Below are 14,165 nucleotides of genomic sequence, written 5' to 3'. Positions count from 1 at the left end.
GTCAGACCGTGCCATCTCTCCATGAGTGGAGGAATCAAACACATTTCTCTCAGAGTATTTTCATACTGAAAACGCGCACTTTGTTCTGCGATTTCGTTTCATCTCGTCACTCAGGGGTCCCCAGAAGTTTTTGCACCGTTAACACATCACGGAGGCATGCACGTGGAACCCTAGAAACCGGAACTAATTTTTGGCTTATCTTATTCCACCCCCCAAAAAACAACAAAACAAAACAAAACCCAACCTGTGGTACTTTATATTAATGAGTGAGTTGTGTGTGATAGTGAAGCAGCTGCGTGGGTGAAGCTTAATTTGGGATCTTCAAATCGAAGTGGGGTTGATTCACGTGAATTAATTAAGCTGCAACGAAAACGTGTTACATGCTTTATGCTTTGGCCACCTCCCCTCCTCCTCCTCGTGCACCTCTGAAGACCCAAGAGTCCCCACTGATCACACACTGAGACACATTTTTCGAACCAAACCCTAAAAATCAGTGGCGGCGACGCTGCGTAATACCCCGCTGTAGACCCGCGTGAATCGGGAACCCTCCCGCCCCCCTTTTTTTCATTCGTTATTCACGTGCCTTCCTTTCTCTGCGAAACATTTAACACTTGATCAGAAAACGAAATATTCTCGAGGAGAGTCCTCCTGAACGGGCGAAGCGTTATTTAAGCGGCTGCAGCTTTGCGCCCCCACCGAGGAGGACACGGAGCGGAGAAAACAGCACGGCTGACTCCGGGAGACTGGAGCCTCTCGAGGTGGAGCGATGATGAAAATAGATTGTGTCTCAGTGATGTTGGGTTAGGGGTGAGGAGGAGGGATGACAACTCAGTCACTTTTCTTTTAAATTTGCGCACAACTGAGCGCATTCATTTGAAGGCAGTGCGCAAAACTGCATAACAGAGCAGATCACCCCATGATAATGTCAGACTTTCTTTCCGGGTGTTCAAAGCTCATAAAAATAGTATTACGTTATCGTGTGGTGAGAGGAGACAGTCGAAGCACTGCTTCTAGCTCTAAAAGATGTTTCCTGCTTAGTTCTCCCAAATATAGACCTGACAGTGGTTGCCTGGTTCTTTGCGCTTCCTTTTTTGTAGCCATTTTATTTCTCGTTTTAGAGAGGAATATTAACCCTGGACAGCCCATATTTTGGCTAGACTTTCATCAAATTGCATTAAATATTCTAGTTTATAAATCTTTAAGATTCAAAAAGGCCTGCACTCAACAGACTCCAGAGACTTTTGTTATAGCAGATACAATAACTGTGCTTTTTTCTTTTCCTTTTCTTTTTTAATCAATTTAAGTTTGAGAACGCTGCCCTGACTGAGTCAAGGATTTCCCCCCGCCAGTATATTTTCCTGAAATGGAAACCAGACCACAGATCATTCATTAAATTAAGCAATTTGTGAGCCAGCCTGTTGTAGGTTGAAGGGGGCTCAGGTGTGGCCACAGTGCTCCCCAATTCGCCATGTTTGCTTGAGTGAAATATTTCTAAATGTTAGCCACAGTGGCTCACATATACACAGAAAATGACAGAGATTCAAAGGAAAAAAAGAGGAGGAAAAGACGATAATTTGATCCTTATTTATTTATGATGTCAGGCCTGTGACATGTTGTCGGTGAAAACATGCTAAGGTGAGCAGATCAAGCGATGAAGGCAATGATTTTGCGCAAGAGGTAAAGAGACTCGCTCATCAACCAAAAATAATAAATAGACAAATATCAAGAAAAACACAAAAAGTGAGAAAATTCATGACCCCTGTAGCACTGGGGTGTATTTTTACTTCACAGAATTTTTTTTATAACTCTGCTTGTTGACCTCTTTTCTATTAAATACAGGCGAACACAGTGGCGTAAATTGGATGGATCATTCATGATTAAGCGTTTTGTACACACTGACTTTATTCATAAGATTTAATGAAATCCAACGTCATCATATCAATACATGTGATTGTTTTGGTGATGATTAATGAATGAACGAGATACTGGACCTCCGTCTCTTCCCGATCAGCTGATGTTTTGTCTTTATTTTTTCTGCATTTTTTTTCTCTCTGCCCACATCTGTTTATCTGGCGATTCGAAAAGCAGAACACTATTTGATTCTTGTCTTTGCGGGCACAGCACTTTAAACACGTCCACAGTTCAAACGTGGCATATAAAGTTCTGGCAGTGCTGGGAACAAACATGTGAGAGTGAACAGGTGCCTGCAGGAAAGTAACCAACAAGCAAATACATTACAAAAAAATAAATGGTGACACAAATAGAAATGATTTAGGCAATTAAGCAGCAGGAAACCAGAGCCCTGCTTTATTTTAGATCTCAGTGATGTATTCATATTTAATACTTGTTTCCTCTTTTTGAAGCACATATGTTTAAAGTTAGAAGTTAAACAAGCGTATTAAAAAGCTATTTGACGCGCGCTGTGGGTCTAGTGAGGAAAGATCTCCCCAGGCTCACATTACGTTGTGCAAACAAGCCTCAGTCGGGCCAAATCATAAGCGAGGATCCAGTGTAAGGCACAGATCTTATCAAAGCTGGATTACCAGGAGCGATCCTCGTGTGTTTGAGAAAACAGAAGCAACGTTCAGGAAATTAGCTTTGATAGGATTTACCAAAAAATAAAAAATAAAAAATAAAATAAAAAAAGCAACAAAAAGAAAACAGAAACAAGTTGATATTTTGTTTATTATATACTGTGGGGGAATTAAAGAAAACGCAGTAGAAATTATTAAAATCTTGGCAGAGTCAGGAAAGCTAAAAGAAGAAAAGGCAGTTCAGTTAAAGTCTCTGCTTGTCATAATGAACATAATCAAACAGCATGTGTTAATAAGCAATATAAAATACATTGACTACATATATGTCCGCTTAGTTTGGTTTGTACATTTGGAAAAGCTTCTTACTAACCACAGAAATTATTCCTAACTGAATCCCTCTTTCTTCCCGTGTTGCCTCACATACTCATTGGATATAAAGAACTGGAGAGGGGGGGGGGAGGGGGGGGATCTTGAAACCTTACCTGACAAAGGCCCACACTGCCTCCCACACCTCTCCAAAAAACATCCTATTATATTTCTCAACCGCCCAATAAAGAAAAAAATCACTTGACTGGGAGAAGAAAGGAAGCTCATCCAGTCAAATCTGCTTTTGTCACGTTATGTCCTCTGCCTCCTCCGCGCCCTGCAGCACCGAAGAAAAAGCCCGGGCTCTTCATCTGTCTCATGTTTGACAAATAGGCTCCTATTGGCGATGATATCTGTCGACTCAGGCAGAGAGAAATGACACTGACGTACTAATAATCGATAGTCAACAAGCAGTGGCCTGAATGCATGCAGGCCACTGGTAGACTTTTTTCTTTTATTTTCCCATCAGTGTTGTGAGCATATTAAAGTGCGTGTGTTTGTTTGTGTTGGTGGCTTTTATCCAGAATGTTGGGTTCCCAACTCGCTGGTATGAAGGGGAGAGGGAGGGAGAGGTCAAAGGTCACTGCTGCATGTGGCCGTGTTCAAATCCTTCTATAGTGTGCAATGTTCTCAGCTGACCCGTCGTGTTATAGAGGGGGCAGTGTCCAGATATTAGCTTTCAGAGCGTGGAACATTTTAATCAGCTGATCTGGGGCTTTAAATCCATTTTGTTCAGGAGCATGGTTTCATGGCAAAATACTACTACTAATAATGATATTAATAAAAAAGAAGAAGAATAATACCCTTAACATGCTCCAACATGACACGTGTTCAATCATTCATGTAATGGAATTAGGCAAGTTTTGACAATGAGCAACTGGAATTCAACTTTCAGACCTTGAATGGTGATTTGTTCGTATACCTGATATCCTTTTTAGCTGAGGGGCACCTTCATTGTTATTTTCAACGAAAAGCAAGAATTTCTGTCACACTGGCTGGAGTTTTTTCTTTTTCTTTGTTTTTTTTCTTTTTCCTTTTAATGTGTGACCATAAACCAAATATTTGCATATTTTTCACGACCAAAATTGTCTCCACAGAAATCAGAAGAAGAAAAGACACTTTAAATTCTTCGCGTAGTTTCGTGAATGATCAGTTAAACCTTAATGAACTATTCATTTAAAAAAACTAACATTAAGAATATGGTGTAAGCAGAGCTATAGGCCAACTAGGGGAGGGAAAACTTTATAATTGATGAAGTACAACAGGACTGTTTCTGATCAGACTTCCTAACACTCTCGGTCCCATCTTGGTTCATAGCTGTGACTCGAGGTCAGCGCACGTCATTGCTTCGTTGATAACTGATTGGATTGTGCGTTAAAAGTTCAGCACTGGGCTGACTCTGTCTCTCCTGTCCCCAGAAAAGCCCTTACAAATGGAGTTGAGCTCCATGACGGAGCAGAAGCCCTCTGGCGCTGCTTTTCCCCGACCTCCTCTCCATCACCCACCCACCCACCAGTCCCCCTGGCCAGGGAAATCCACCAGACTCCAGCTCTTTCGACTGTCCTTGTGTCTTTTCGAAACTTGCTTCCAGCGCTTCAGGCTCGGTCATTAAGTCAGGAGCATTTAAATTTAATTTATACGGCTTATAATAATAATAATAATAATAATAATAATAATAATAATAATAATAATAATAATAATAATAATAAAGTTGCAGCAATTTACTTCCCATCTCTTCCCCACACAGGCCGCTGTCTTCTTCTCTGATCCCGGGTCTGTGCAGTGGGATCCCAGGCAAACCCCCGAGAGAGGCAGCGCTGTTTCCTCCTTCGCGTTAAGACACGTTCGCGGTTCAATTGAAAGGAATGGGGGAGATGTTAATGAAGGGGAATATCATGCAGAAGACACACACACACACACACACACACACACACACACACACACACACACACACAGTTCAGCTGTCTGAACGCCGAGAAAAGCTGATGAAGTGTTTTTTTGTTTTTTAAACTTATTTTTTTAGTATTAATAATGTAAGAACTTCTGACCTTTGTACTAATTGATTTTAGTTTGTGGGAGTTTTAATTTCTAGCCATACTAATAATTAAGCTGTCGCTAAAAAAGGGAGGGGGATTACCAAGAGTGGTAAACAGAAAGATTGTGGGAGTTGTGCTGAGGTGATACAGTTGTATATAGTTATATATCTAAATAGGAATATCTAAGCATATATGCAAGTAGGGATTTCAAGAAATCCTGGAACATAAGGCTTTCTTTGGTCATCATCCTATTTCAAGTTGCTACAGATACAAGCAGTTGCTTGTATCTGACTTTTACAAATCAAAAGAAAAAAGCTGTGGTGGTCATGGGAAGCCATCTCAAACCACGACTTTTTAGACGGAGAAACTTGGTTTTTACCCATAAAGTAGAAACTTACGCGGGGAGTCCGTGGTAGTAACACGTGGTGCTTCACAACAGTTAACAAATGAAGCATTTATTGTGATATCACAGACCTGAATATTAATAAGAATAATCATTTCTTCCTATTGGCTCTGATTATTGCATTCACTCCCTCTATACTGCGTAACAGTGTGGTTTAAGAGAATACACACACACACACACACACACACACACACACACAGAGAGAGAGAGAGAGACTGTAAAGCCTTCAGTGTTATCAGAAGCCCAAAGCATAGCGCAGACTGTACTGCTATGATAATCTAAACGATGACGCTGTTCAGTGTCTTGCAGCGTGTGTTTAGACTCCGTGTGATATACGGATCTACTGCATCACTGAGCATCAAATGAAAAGTGTTTATCATCCATTTCCTCCCCCCCCCCCCCAAAAAAGAAGCACAACTTTTGTCATTTTATTAAAAGTTTTTTTGTTATTGTTTAATCTTCAGGTTTTTCCACTGCTGGAGTTAACAGTGTTTACTTTTTTGCATTAACCGTTTCACCGTTATCCGTGGCAGCAGGTCATCGCCGTGCGCGTGCACCGGCAGCACCAGCAGTTCTCCGGTGCATGGTGCATTTCCAGAAGAGCAAAGAATGCGCTTGCAGTCTCTTGCTTTCACCGAAGTTTGAAGCGGTTCTATCCTGCAGAGCCTTTTCCGAGGGCTCCTTTGCTCCCTGAGACTCTCCCGCTTTCACACAAAACACATGTCACAGATTCATTCACTCACAGAGAGCGAGAAAGGGTGAGAGAGAGAAACTGAGAGAGAGAGAGAGAGAGAGAGAGAGAGAGAGAGAGAGAGCTGCTCACAAATCATCTGTGAACTGCAATCCTACAACAAACACTTATTTTCACATTTTCTCCAAGTTTCCACCAAACTTCTAAACTTCAAATCGACTGTTTGTCCTTATTAATATTTCACATCTACACATTTTGCCATTCTTGAGCGACCTTGAACGAGAGGAGTGGCAGGCAAATGTTTTACAGTTGAGAGATTCCACATAAAAACCTCCTGACAGCTTTTAATGTATTTAATTGTCTCAAAGATCAATGCAAAGTGCTGACCCTACAACGCGCCATGTTTCTTTCAACACTACCCATAACTTCGTTTCCCGAACAAGCAGCCAAAGACAAATATAATTTGGAGTGTATTAGTCCAGCTTTGGGGAAACAATTGTTTTCTTTTCCTTCTTCCTTTTTTTTCCCTCTAAAGGAAACACTTATTGTATTGAGGCTGGTTTTGTTCTTTTCATGTATGGTTTCTATTGTTATTCTATAGAAGTTACAGTCTAGTGATTCCCAATCCGCGCAGGAATTTAACCCTGAAATGCCAGCAGCAGCAACAGCATAATGGCCTGTCTCTACTCCCAGTATCGCCCCTCCGGGCTTTGGCGGCAGAAGCCCAACTGGCCGGGCCAGAAAGCCTGCTAGCCCCGGTTCCCCCTAACTTCCTTGCGACTTTGGCCTGGACATTATATCGCAGAGTGCCATTACTCAGGGAAACATCGCGTCAAATACGTCACACTGCACTTAAAAGTTGGAGACTCGGAGTTTTAGCAGGGTTTCTATTTTCATTCCCTTTGGTAACAGCATGGTGTTAAATTGTTAGTTGTTTTATTGGTTTTTCCCCCATATATATATATATATATATATATATATATATATATATATATATATTGAACCATCTCACGCGCAGCGGTTGGAAATGCTGCATGCGTAAATGTCTGCGGTTTGCCTCTTGTTGTTATTGCAGACACCGGAGGCCTACCACTTCTCCCGTCCCACATCCCTCTAAAATCCACCGGAAAGGGAATCCCTTACTACTGTAAGAGCTTAACCAAACTAAAGGCACAACATGTGGCCTTCTTTGAAGGAAATTTGCCCTTAGCCATCGCCAGTACTATTACGATGCCCACATTATGGAGATAACGACACTGTAGATCTATTTGGGGTCAATTCCCTTCTAACCTTAAAGTCTTGCCCAAGGAATACCCACCTATCTGTCTTTTTTATCTATTTATTTATTGATTTTTAACTAATGGGAGACTTGGATGAGCAATTTAGAATACACTAAGAGGCTGTGGATATTTTATAACAAGGTCACGTAAAGAAATATTAAAGGTGAAACGGAGCTGCTTTCCATATATAAAATAAGTGGCAATCTTTATGTATTTTAAATACCATTCTTTAATGGCATTTAGAACTCTCTCATCACACACACACACACACACACACACACACACACACACACACACACACACACACACACACACCAAAACAAAAAACGATTACCCATCTCAAAAGAAGGAGAAGGAGTCCGACAATTACACTCAGTCCCGTTTAATGAATGCTTTATCATTTAAAAAAGAAGAAAGGGAAAGTGCTTCAGAAATCCACCGTTCAAGTTTCTATTTCGAGTGCAGTTTTCTCATGTATATTCACAAGAAGAATGAAAAAAATCAATCAATATACAGGAAACCCCATAAAATTCACAAAAATAAATATTCAGTTTCATATAAACAACCAGTGACTTCAAATTCCGTGTCAAAAAACCTGACCTCAAGTATTGTATCCAAAGAAAAAAAATTTAAAAGTAAAAATCAAAAAGTAAATGAATGGAGGGCAGTGAAGTGGGTAACAGGAGGAGTATGGAGGGAGAGAGCATGAAGCTTGTAGTTGCTGTGCGATGCAATTGTTTACATTGATAGCGTCACTGTCAGAGAGCTGTTTGTCTTAACGGTGGAAAGGCCCTCCCAACAGGCCATTCTAACCACCTCCGCCCCCCCTCAGCCGTGCACTGTGAGAATAGGCTGGTGCGTCAGGAGAGGGGGGCCTAAAGCCAGCGCAACTCCACGGCGCAGGCGATTCCTCTTCCTCCTATGCCGTGCAACCTATGCTTTTGACATGCGGATTAAAGGTTGAAAGCTTCACTCTTGCAACACAGCTACACCACCCCCCCTCCTCCACCATCGACACCAACATCACCACTACACTCCAAACCCATCGCAACCCCCCCCTTTTACTGCTAGCTTGCACAAACACGAGCTCGTGTTGTGTAGCTTCTAAACTAGCCATTTTTTCTTTTCAGTTTTTTTACAAGCTTGTAGGGGATATGAGTTCAGGTCCGAATTGTCTCTCCCAGCCTCAGACATAAGGCTCACGGTGAGTTCAGCCAGAGTGGCGCTTTAATCACATGGCTAAACATCTACCACATGTATCCACAATGGTGCAGGCAGAGTGAAACGCACTTTTTGTACATTTTTTCTTCTCTCTCTCCTCCCCCCCCCCCCCCCCCCCCCCCACTCTCTCTCTCTCTCTATACAATCACGTATTACATAGTTTCTTCAATCCTCTGAATGAATGCGCCCTTTGCTGTGCTTGTGGAGGAGGCTGACATCATTCACGGGGCTTTGGGTTTGTTGTGATCTGGCTCACCCTATAAGCTGGGGCCTCTCTTTGTCGTGGACAGAAAAGCACACCAATTAGCAGAGCGCGTCCTGCAACTGCCATTAAAAACATCCACACATTCACTTAAAATGCCTATACGTGTAGGTGCTTCTCGACCACTTGATTTAAAGGCGTGTAGGCTTGAGTCTGAGTTGGTACTGCTATGGGTGGGGGCTACATTAAACAGGTCTGGGATAGCCTGCTACTACGCCGAGAGCGGCCATATTAAAAAAAAAGAGGCTACATTCAGAACGGTGAGATGATGATGATGATGATGATGATGCGTTTAGGAAATAAAAAGGAAGCGAGATTTCAGAGAACCTGATTGCATTTCTGCCTTCCCTATAAGGAAGGCAGCCAATGATAGTAAAGAACTGTGTTTTTCTTTCATCTTTAAGAACAACGAGACTGAGAATGAGGGATGAGAAAATCAGCATTTGGATGGTTCGGCCGCACATGGCTGAATTGTAAATAATAAAATATTTAACCTCAAATCAAACAGTCAATCTTCCGGCAGTGGGGGCTTTCCCTTTTTGCATCAACAGCTCTCGCGCGTAATTTCACGTTTGTTAGAAATCCCTAAAGCTGAAAAACAACCTAAACACATTCAAAATGCAATGCATTTAAGCCCCTCTCATGTGCTTGGTCGCATTGTTTCTTATTAGTGGCTAGAAGGTGTTTTCACGCAGATTTTTTTTTTCGTTTTTCTTTTCTTTCTTGGTGCCTCCCCCTACACTCCCCCTCCCTCCCGTTATCACTAAATCACATCCCATTTTGTCTGCATTTTATATTTTCTTGAATTATTTACATGTTCACCACGCGCACACTCTCCCCGGCACAACTTCTTATTGCGTCCAGAGGAAGCCGAGGCCACATGGACCTAGAGGGACACAAATCTGTCGAGTCTGTCGTGAGACCTCATAAAGGAGGCTTATTCATTCAAAAAAAAATTCTTTATGTTTTTTGTTTTTTTTTTTGATTGTCTGTATACAAGGCCCGCGTTGTGTTTGGGCCTGCGTATGTGCAGTCACACGCTTGCAAACCAGGAAATAGTCCGCAGAAATAAAAACATGACTGAAAACCAGAATACAACCACCCTTAGAAAAATAATCATTTTAAATAATAACACCAACAACAATAATAATAAAAGAAATCCCACAACCACCGAGAATAAATTTATGTCAAATCTAATAAAGGCTTAACCGTGAGCATATGACCAGACATTAACTGAGCTTTTCTTGTATACATGTCTGAAACTGAATATTTGGGCACATGGATGTTTGTGGCCAAGCTGGTTAGCACGCCAGAGGAAAGACAGCGCTGATATATATAAAATATGCCAAGTGGCACAGAATGGGAAACCCTGATTTTTATATTATTATAATTATTATTATTTTATGATTTGCTCAGTCAAGTTTACTCCTCAATCCTAGCAAGTTTTTTTTTCTTTTTTAAAGTAGCCTCGTCCCAAGGAATGCTGTGATTTTTTTTACCCCCCCTTCCTTCTTTCAGACAAAGCACAAACCACTGAAACCCGGCACTATACAATCCAACAGGTCGAGCAAATTAGAAAAGCGAACAAGAAACATTCGAGTTCACACACACACACACACACACACACACACACACACACACACACACACACACACACACACACACACACACACACACACACACAAACAGTCGCGTGAACACACCATTGAGAATAGATATTGCTTAGGATAGCTTATTTTAACACAAGTTTTTTTTTAAATCTTATATCCACGAGCGGTGTCTCACAGTCCTGTGGGCGTTTTCAGAGGCTCCGAAAAGGGGGGAATCTTGTGGGTTTTCCTCGATCGAGCTTGAAAACAAAGCGGAATGTAAATCCATTCTCAGGAGAGAAAAGGGGGGACAGAAAAGAAACAACACCGATAAAGTTGCGAGCATTTCGGTGCGCACAGGTTAAGACTCGGGCTACGTTTGGGTTGGAAATGGTGAGGGCTTTTTCAGGGCTTTTTTTTTGCTTTAAAAAAACAGCTCCGCCGTCTATTTCCTAGTTCTGTGAACGTGTGGGGGAGGGAGAATCTGGCCGCCTGGCTGCCACCTCCACACGGGGTGGGACGGAGGGGGAGGCCCGGGGCCCCTCAGCGAGTTCAGGGAGTAAGCGGGGCACAAATCCCCGTCGCTGCCAACAATCAGCGACGGCGGGGATGGGAAATTTGCCATTAGGCTGAAAGGCATTTTTGCCGGCGATGCTACAGTGTTCACGTTGCTGCGTTTGCGTCTGCTCGGTAAATCCTCCGTGGATGCCTCCTCGCGCCCCACGGGACGAGAACAAGAAGAATAAGAAGAAGAGGAGGAGGACGACGACGAAGAAGAAGAGGCAGCCTTGTGGACCCTGGATAGGTTTTGTTTTGTTTGCGTCCTGGAAACTCTGGGTTTCTTACTCCCCTGCACCGGAGCCCTGCAGTTTTTGTGCCTGTGCTCCCCCTCCTCGATACACGGGGCGTCTTGACTACTTCTGCATTCCTGAGGACCACAGGGGGACCTGAGGGCCACATCGGGACTCTTCTCTGTGGCTTTAATCCCACTGTTGGAAAAATCTCCTTGTTTTATGGCTCCGCTGGGATAGTGGCCATTGTTGCTCTCTGTTTTATCTCCTTTGCATTTAGCTACAGTGGCCTGGCTCTGGTATTCATACTCATCACAGCTATCCTCCACTTTAACTTTCACATTGTGGAGACTGAACGGCGGCGTCCTGGCTGTCCTGTCCGAAGAGGAGGTGGCGGTCACAGAGGGCTCCTCTGACTCGGTCTTTATTTTTTTCAGTGCAGTGGGCAGACTTGGGCTGGCGATCGCTTTCGCATCCCTCCTGTCCACAAATTTCTGGGTCTGCTTGGCCTCTTTACTGTGGTCATACTGAGCCCTCAGTCCCGGGGGGCATTTGATGGGATGCCCCTGTGTCCTGCGTGAAGGGTGAGAGGCCTTATTCCGATTGGGTCCCAGTGAATATGTGATGAGCTCATCCACAGTGTCGGCCTGGTTCAGATTTTCCCTTTTAGACTCGCTGAAAAAGCTCTCCCCCACAGAAGCTGAGTTAAAGTTTTGGGGCTGCGAGGGTCCCGAGTCCTGCTCTGTCTCTCTGCATGTGAATTCACATTTCTGAAGTTTGTCCTGTCTCCTGTCCCGTGATTGCGAAGCAGCAACATGTCCGAGGGTCTTGTGCTCTTTTTCGTGCTGCACTGGGTTGTTGTAGTGAAACGTAGGCTGCAGGACCAAAGGTGCTTTGCTGGTGTTGAGACTTTTGGCAAGCGATCCGACCCGCGCCCGTCTGAATCGGATGCTCTGAACCGAAACACGGCTCGAAACTGAGCTGGAGTCGGACTGAGAGGAGCTCTCTTCCTCCTCCTCCTCCTCTGAGCTGACCTCTGAACTCTCCGACTGAGTGTCATCTTCTTCCTCGCCGTCCTCTTCTTCTTCCGAACTGGCGGAGTTGCTGCTGGTGGAAAAGCCAGAGCCGAGGTCCCAGTCGGGGTAAGCCCGTTCCGAGTAGGTGCTGGACTCGGTGTCGCTGCTGTAACTCTCCGGGAAAGTTGGCTCGTGGTGGTGGTGGTGGTGATGATGATGATGTTGGTGGTGGTGATGGTGGTGGGGTCGGGGGTCGAGATAAAAATCTGGACCGAGGTGAAAAGCACCGAAAGAAGTCCCGTGACTTCCAGACGATTTGGGTTGCACGAGCAGCACCGGCGGTGCGTGGTGGTGCGCGTGCCTGCTTCTGCTCCACGAGTGCCTCGCGCTGTCCCTCCCGCCGCCCCCCTCGCGCCTCCTCTTCCTTTTGTGAAGTAGGTCGCCGGCTGAGCGAGAGAGCCTGGACTGAGCAGCTATGGCGGACTGAAGCACCACCGGCTGCCGGCTCACCGCGCTCCGGAAAAACGAGTGCCTTTGGCTCAAAGTGACGCGGTTCCCTGTTATTTTCGCTGTTTCATAGTTTTTAAAGTGTTTGTAACTGGACTTGGTCGCCGAACGGCAATCCCGTCCGTGCGTTTTGTGATAAAACTGAGGTAGTTTGGAGTCGGTAAGGCAAGGAGTCAGCTCCTTCTTCCTGCCCACTTTGCCGTGGAGTGTGAGAGTCTCCGGGACGCCGTGCTGCAAACTAAACCAAACTTTTTCCCTCCACAGCTCGCCGTCAGCACGGAGGAACCCCGAGGACTCGTCCTCATCCCCGGGGGAGCACGCCGCTTTCGCTTTCCTTTTGTTGGACTTCAACACCCGCTCCGTCTTGCAGGAGAAATACAGAGCCTCCACGTCCTCCCGCGATATGAGAGTGCATTTGGCGGCGTGGAAAGCTATAGAGTTTATTGCTTTGAGCTTCCGTAGCTCTTCCAGGTCGCACTGGTGCTTCTTCACTTTCAGGTAGTCCATGCGCTTGTGCACCGTGGTCCGAGGGATGTTCTTCAGCAGGTCGGTGAAGACCTGGGACAAAGCAAACATTTGCTTGCCTTGGATGAGCAGGTATCCCAGCCTCACTCCTTGCATTTCCTCAAAGCCACACTCCAGGTCTCCCATGATTTGTGTGTATCCACTAGAATCTATTACTCCATGTAGTCAGCCTCAATATACTGTGGATTCACCAGTGAGTGGCATAGGTTAGCGAGCTTAAGGCATCCTGCTCACACCTATAATCCAGCCACACTGCTGCGTAATGAAAATGCAAACTTTGACATGCGGAGTTAAATGGAGCTGCCCCTGTCTAATAGATTGAATGAGCCGACAGCATCCACTCCTTGCTTCTTGCCCCGGGTCCGGCATGGTGGTGGAGGAATGCGACGGATGCGTCCACCAAGCCGGGGCTGCTACCTGCCTCTGCCGACTCCACTCCCCTCTGGTCGGCAGCAGGACGAGGGGTAGGTGTACACCACTGCCTCAGTCAGAGGGATAAAATAGCTAGAAGAGAGAGAGAGGGAGGGAGAGCGACAGAAAGGGAGGGAGAGAGGGTGTTGTGAGGGTGGGGGAAAGCAGAATGAGAGAGAGAGAGAGAGAGAATCAGATCCAGAGAGAAACAGAAAGAGCTAAAATGCAGCTGCTATTCTGGATGCTGGTTGAGCCACAAATAAAATGACAGGGAGAGAGAGAGAGAGGGGGGGGGGAGGGCTGTCTGGAGACACCTTCATCAATTAATGCCCCTGGAGTCGACGCCCATTGGACGCCGCTGACAGGTGATGCAATAAAAATGGATATTCCATCCCCACCCACCCGCCCACCTACCCCTCCAGCACCCTGCTATTACAATAGTTTACAACTGTGCCCACAGTCTCCGCCGTCTGAGTAAATAATGCTGTTGTGACATTTTTTCCTCGATAGCTAAATAAAGAGCTGCAGAAAAT

General features: G+C 44.7%; 1 protein-coding gene across 1 annotated transcript; it reads right to left on the bottom strand.

The window, feature by feature from the left end:
* Positions 1-9,540: 9,540 nt before the first annotated feature.
* skida1 (SKI/DACH domain containing 1) lies at positions 9,541-13,877 on the bottom strand. The gene has a single exon (XM_086306052.1). The coding sequence runs from the start codon at positions 13,345-13,347 to the stop codon at positions 10,828-10,830; it is 2,520 nt and encodes an 839-aa protein (XP_086162178.1). The 5' UTR covers positions 13,348-13,877; the 3' UTR covers positions 9,541-10,827.
* Between the last annotated feature and the right edge of the window lie 288 nt (positions 13,878-14,165).

The sequence above is a fragment of the Aulonocara sp. 'chitande type north' Nkhata Bay genome, linkage group LG9 (genome assembly GCF_057382095.1).
Source record: "Aulonocara sp. 'chitande type north' Nkhata Bay isolate Kocher_YH1m ecotype deep benthic linkage group LG9, A_spYH_male_GT1.1, whole genome shotgun sequence".
In the NCBI taxonomy this organism is placed as follows: domain Eukaryota; kingdom Metazoa; phylum Chordata; class Actinopteri; order Cichliformes; family Cichlidae; genus Aulonocara; species Aulonocara sp. 'chitande type north' Nkhata Bay.
This window is presented reverse-complemented; position numbering and strand designations above follow the sequence as displayed.

Bases quoted from the DNA above. Each gene is read 5' to 3' on its own strand.
- skida1 (XM_086306052.1), bottom strand. From the start codon at position 13,347: ATGGGAGACCTGGAGTGTGGCTTTGAGGAAATGCAAGGAGTGAGGCTG.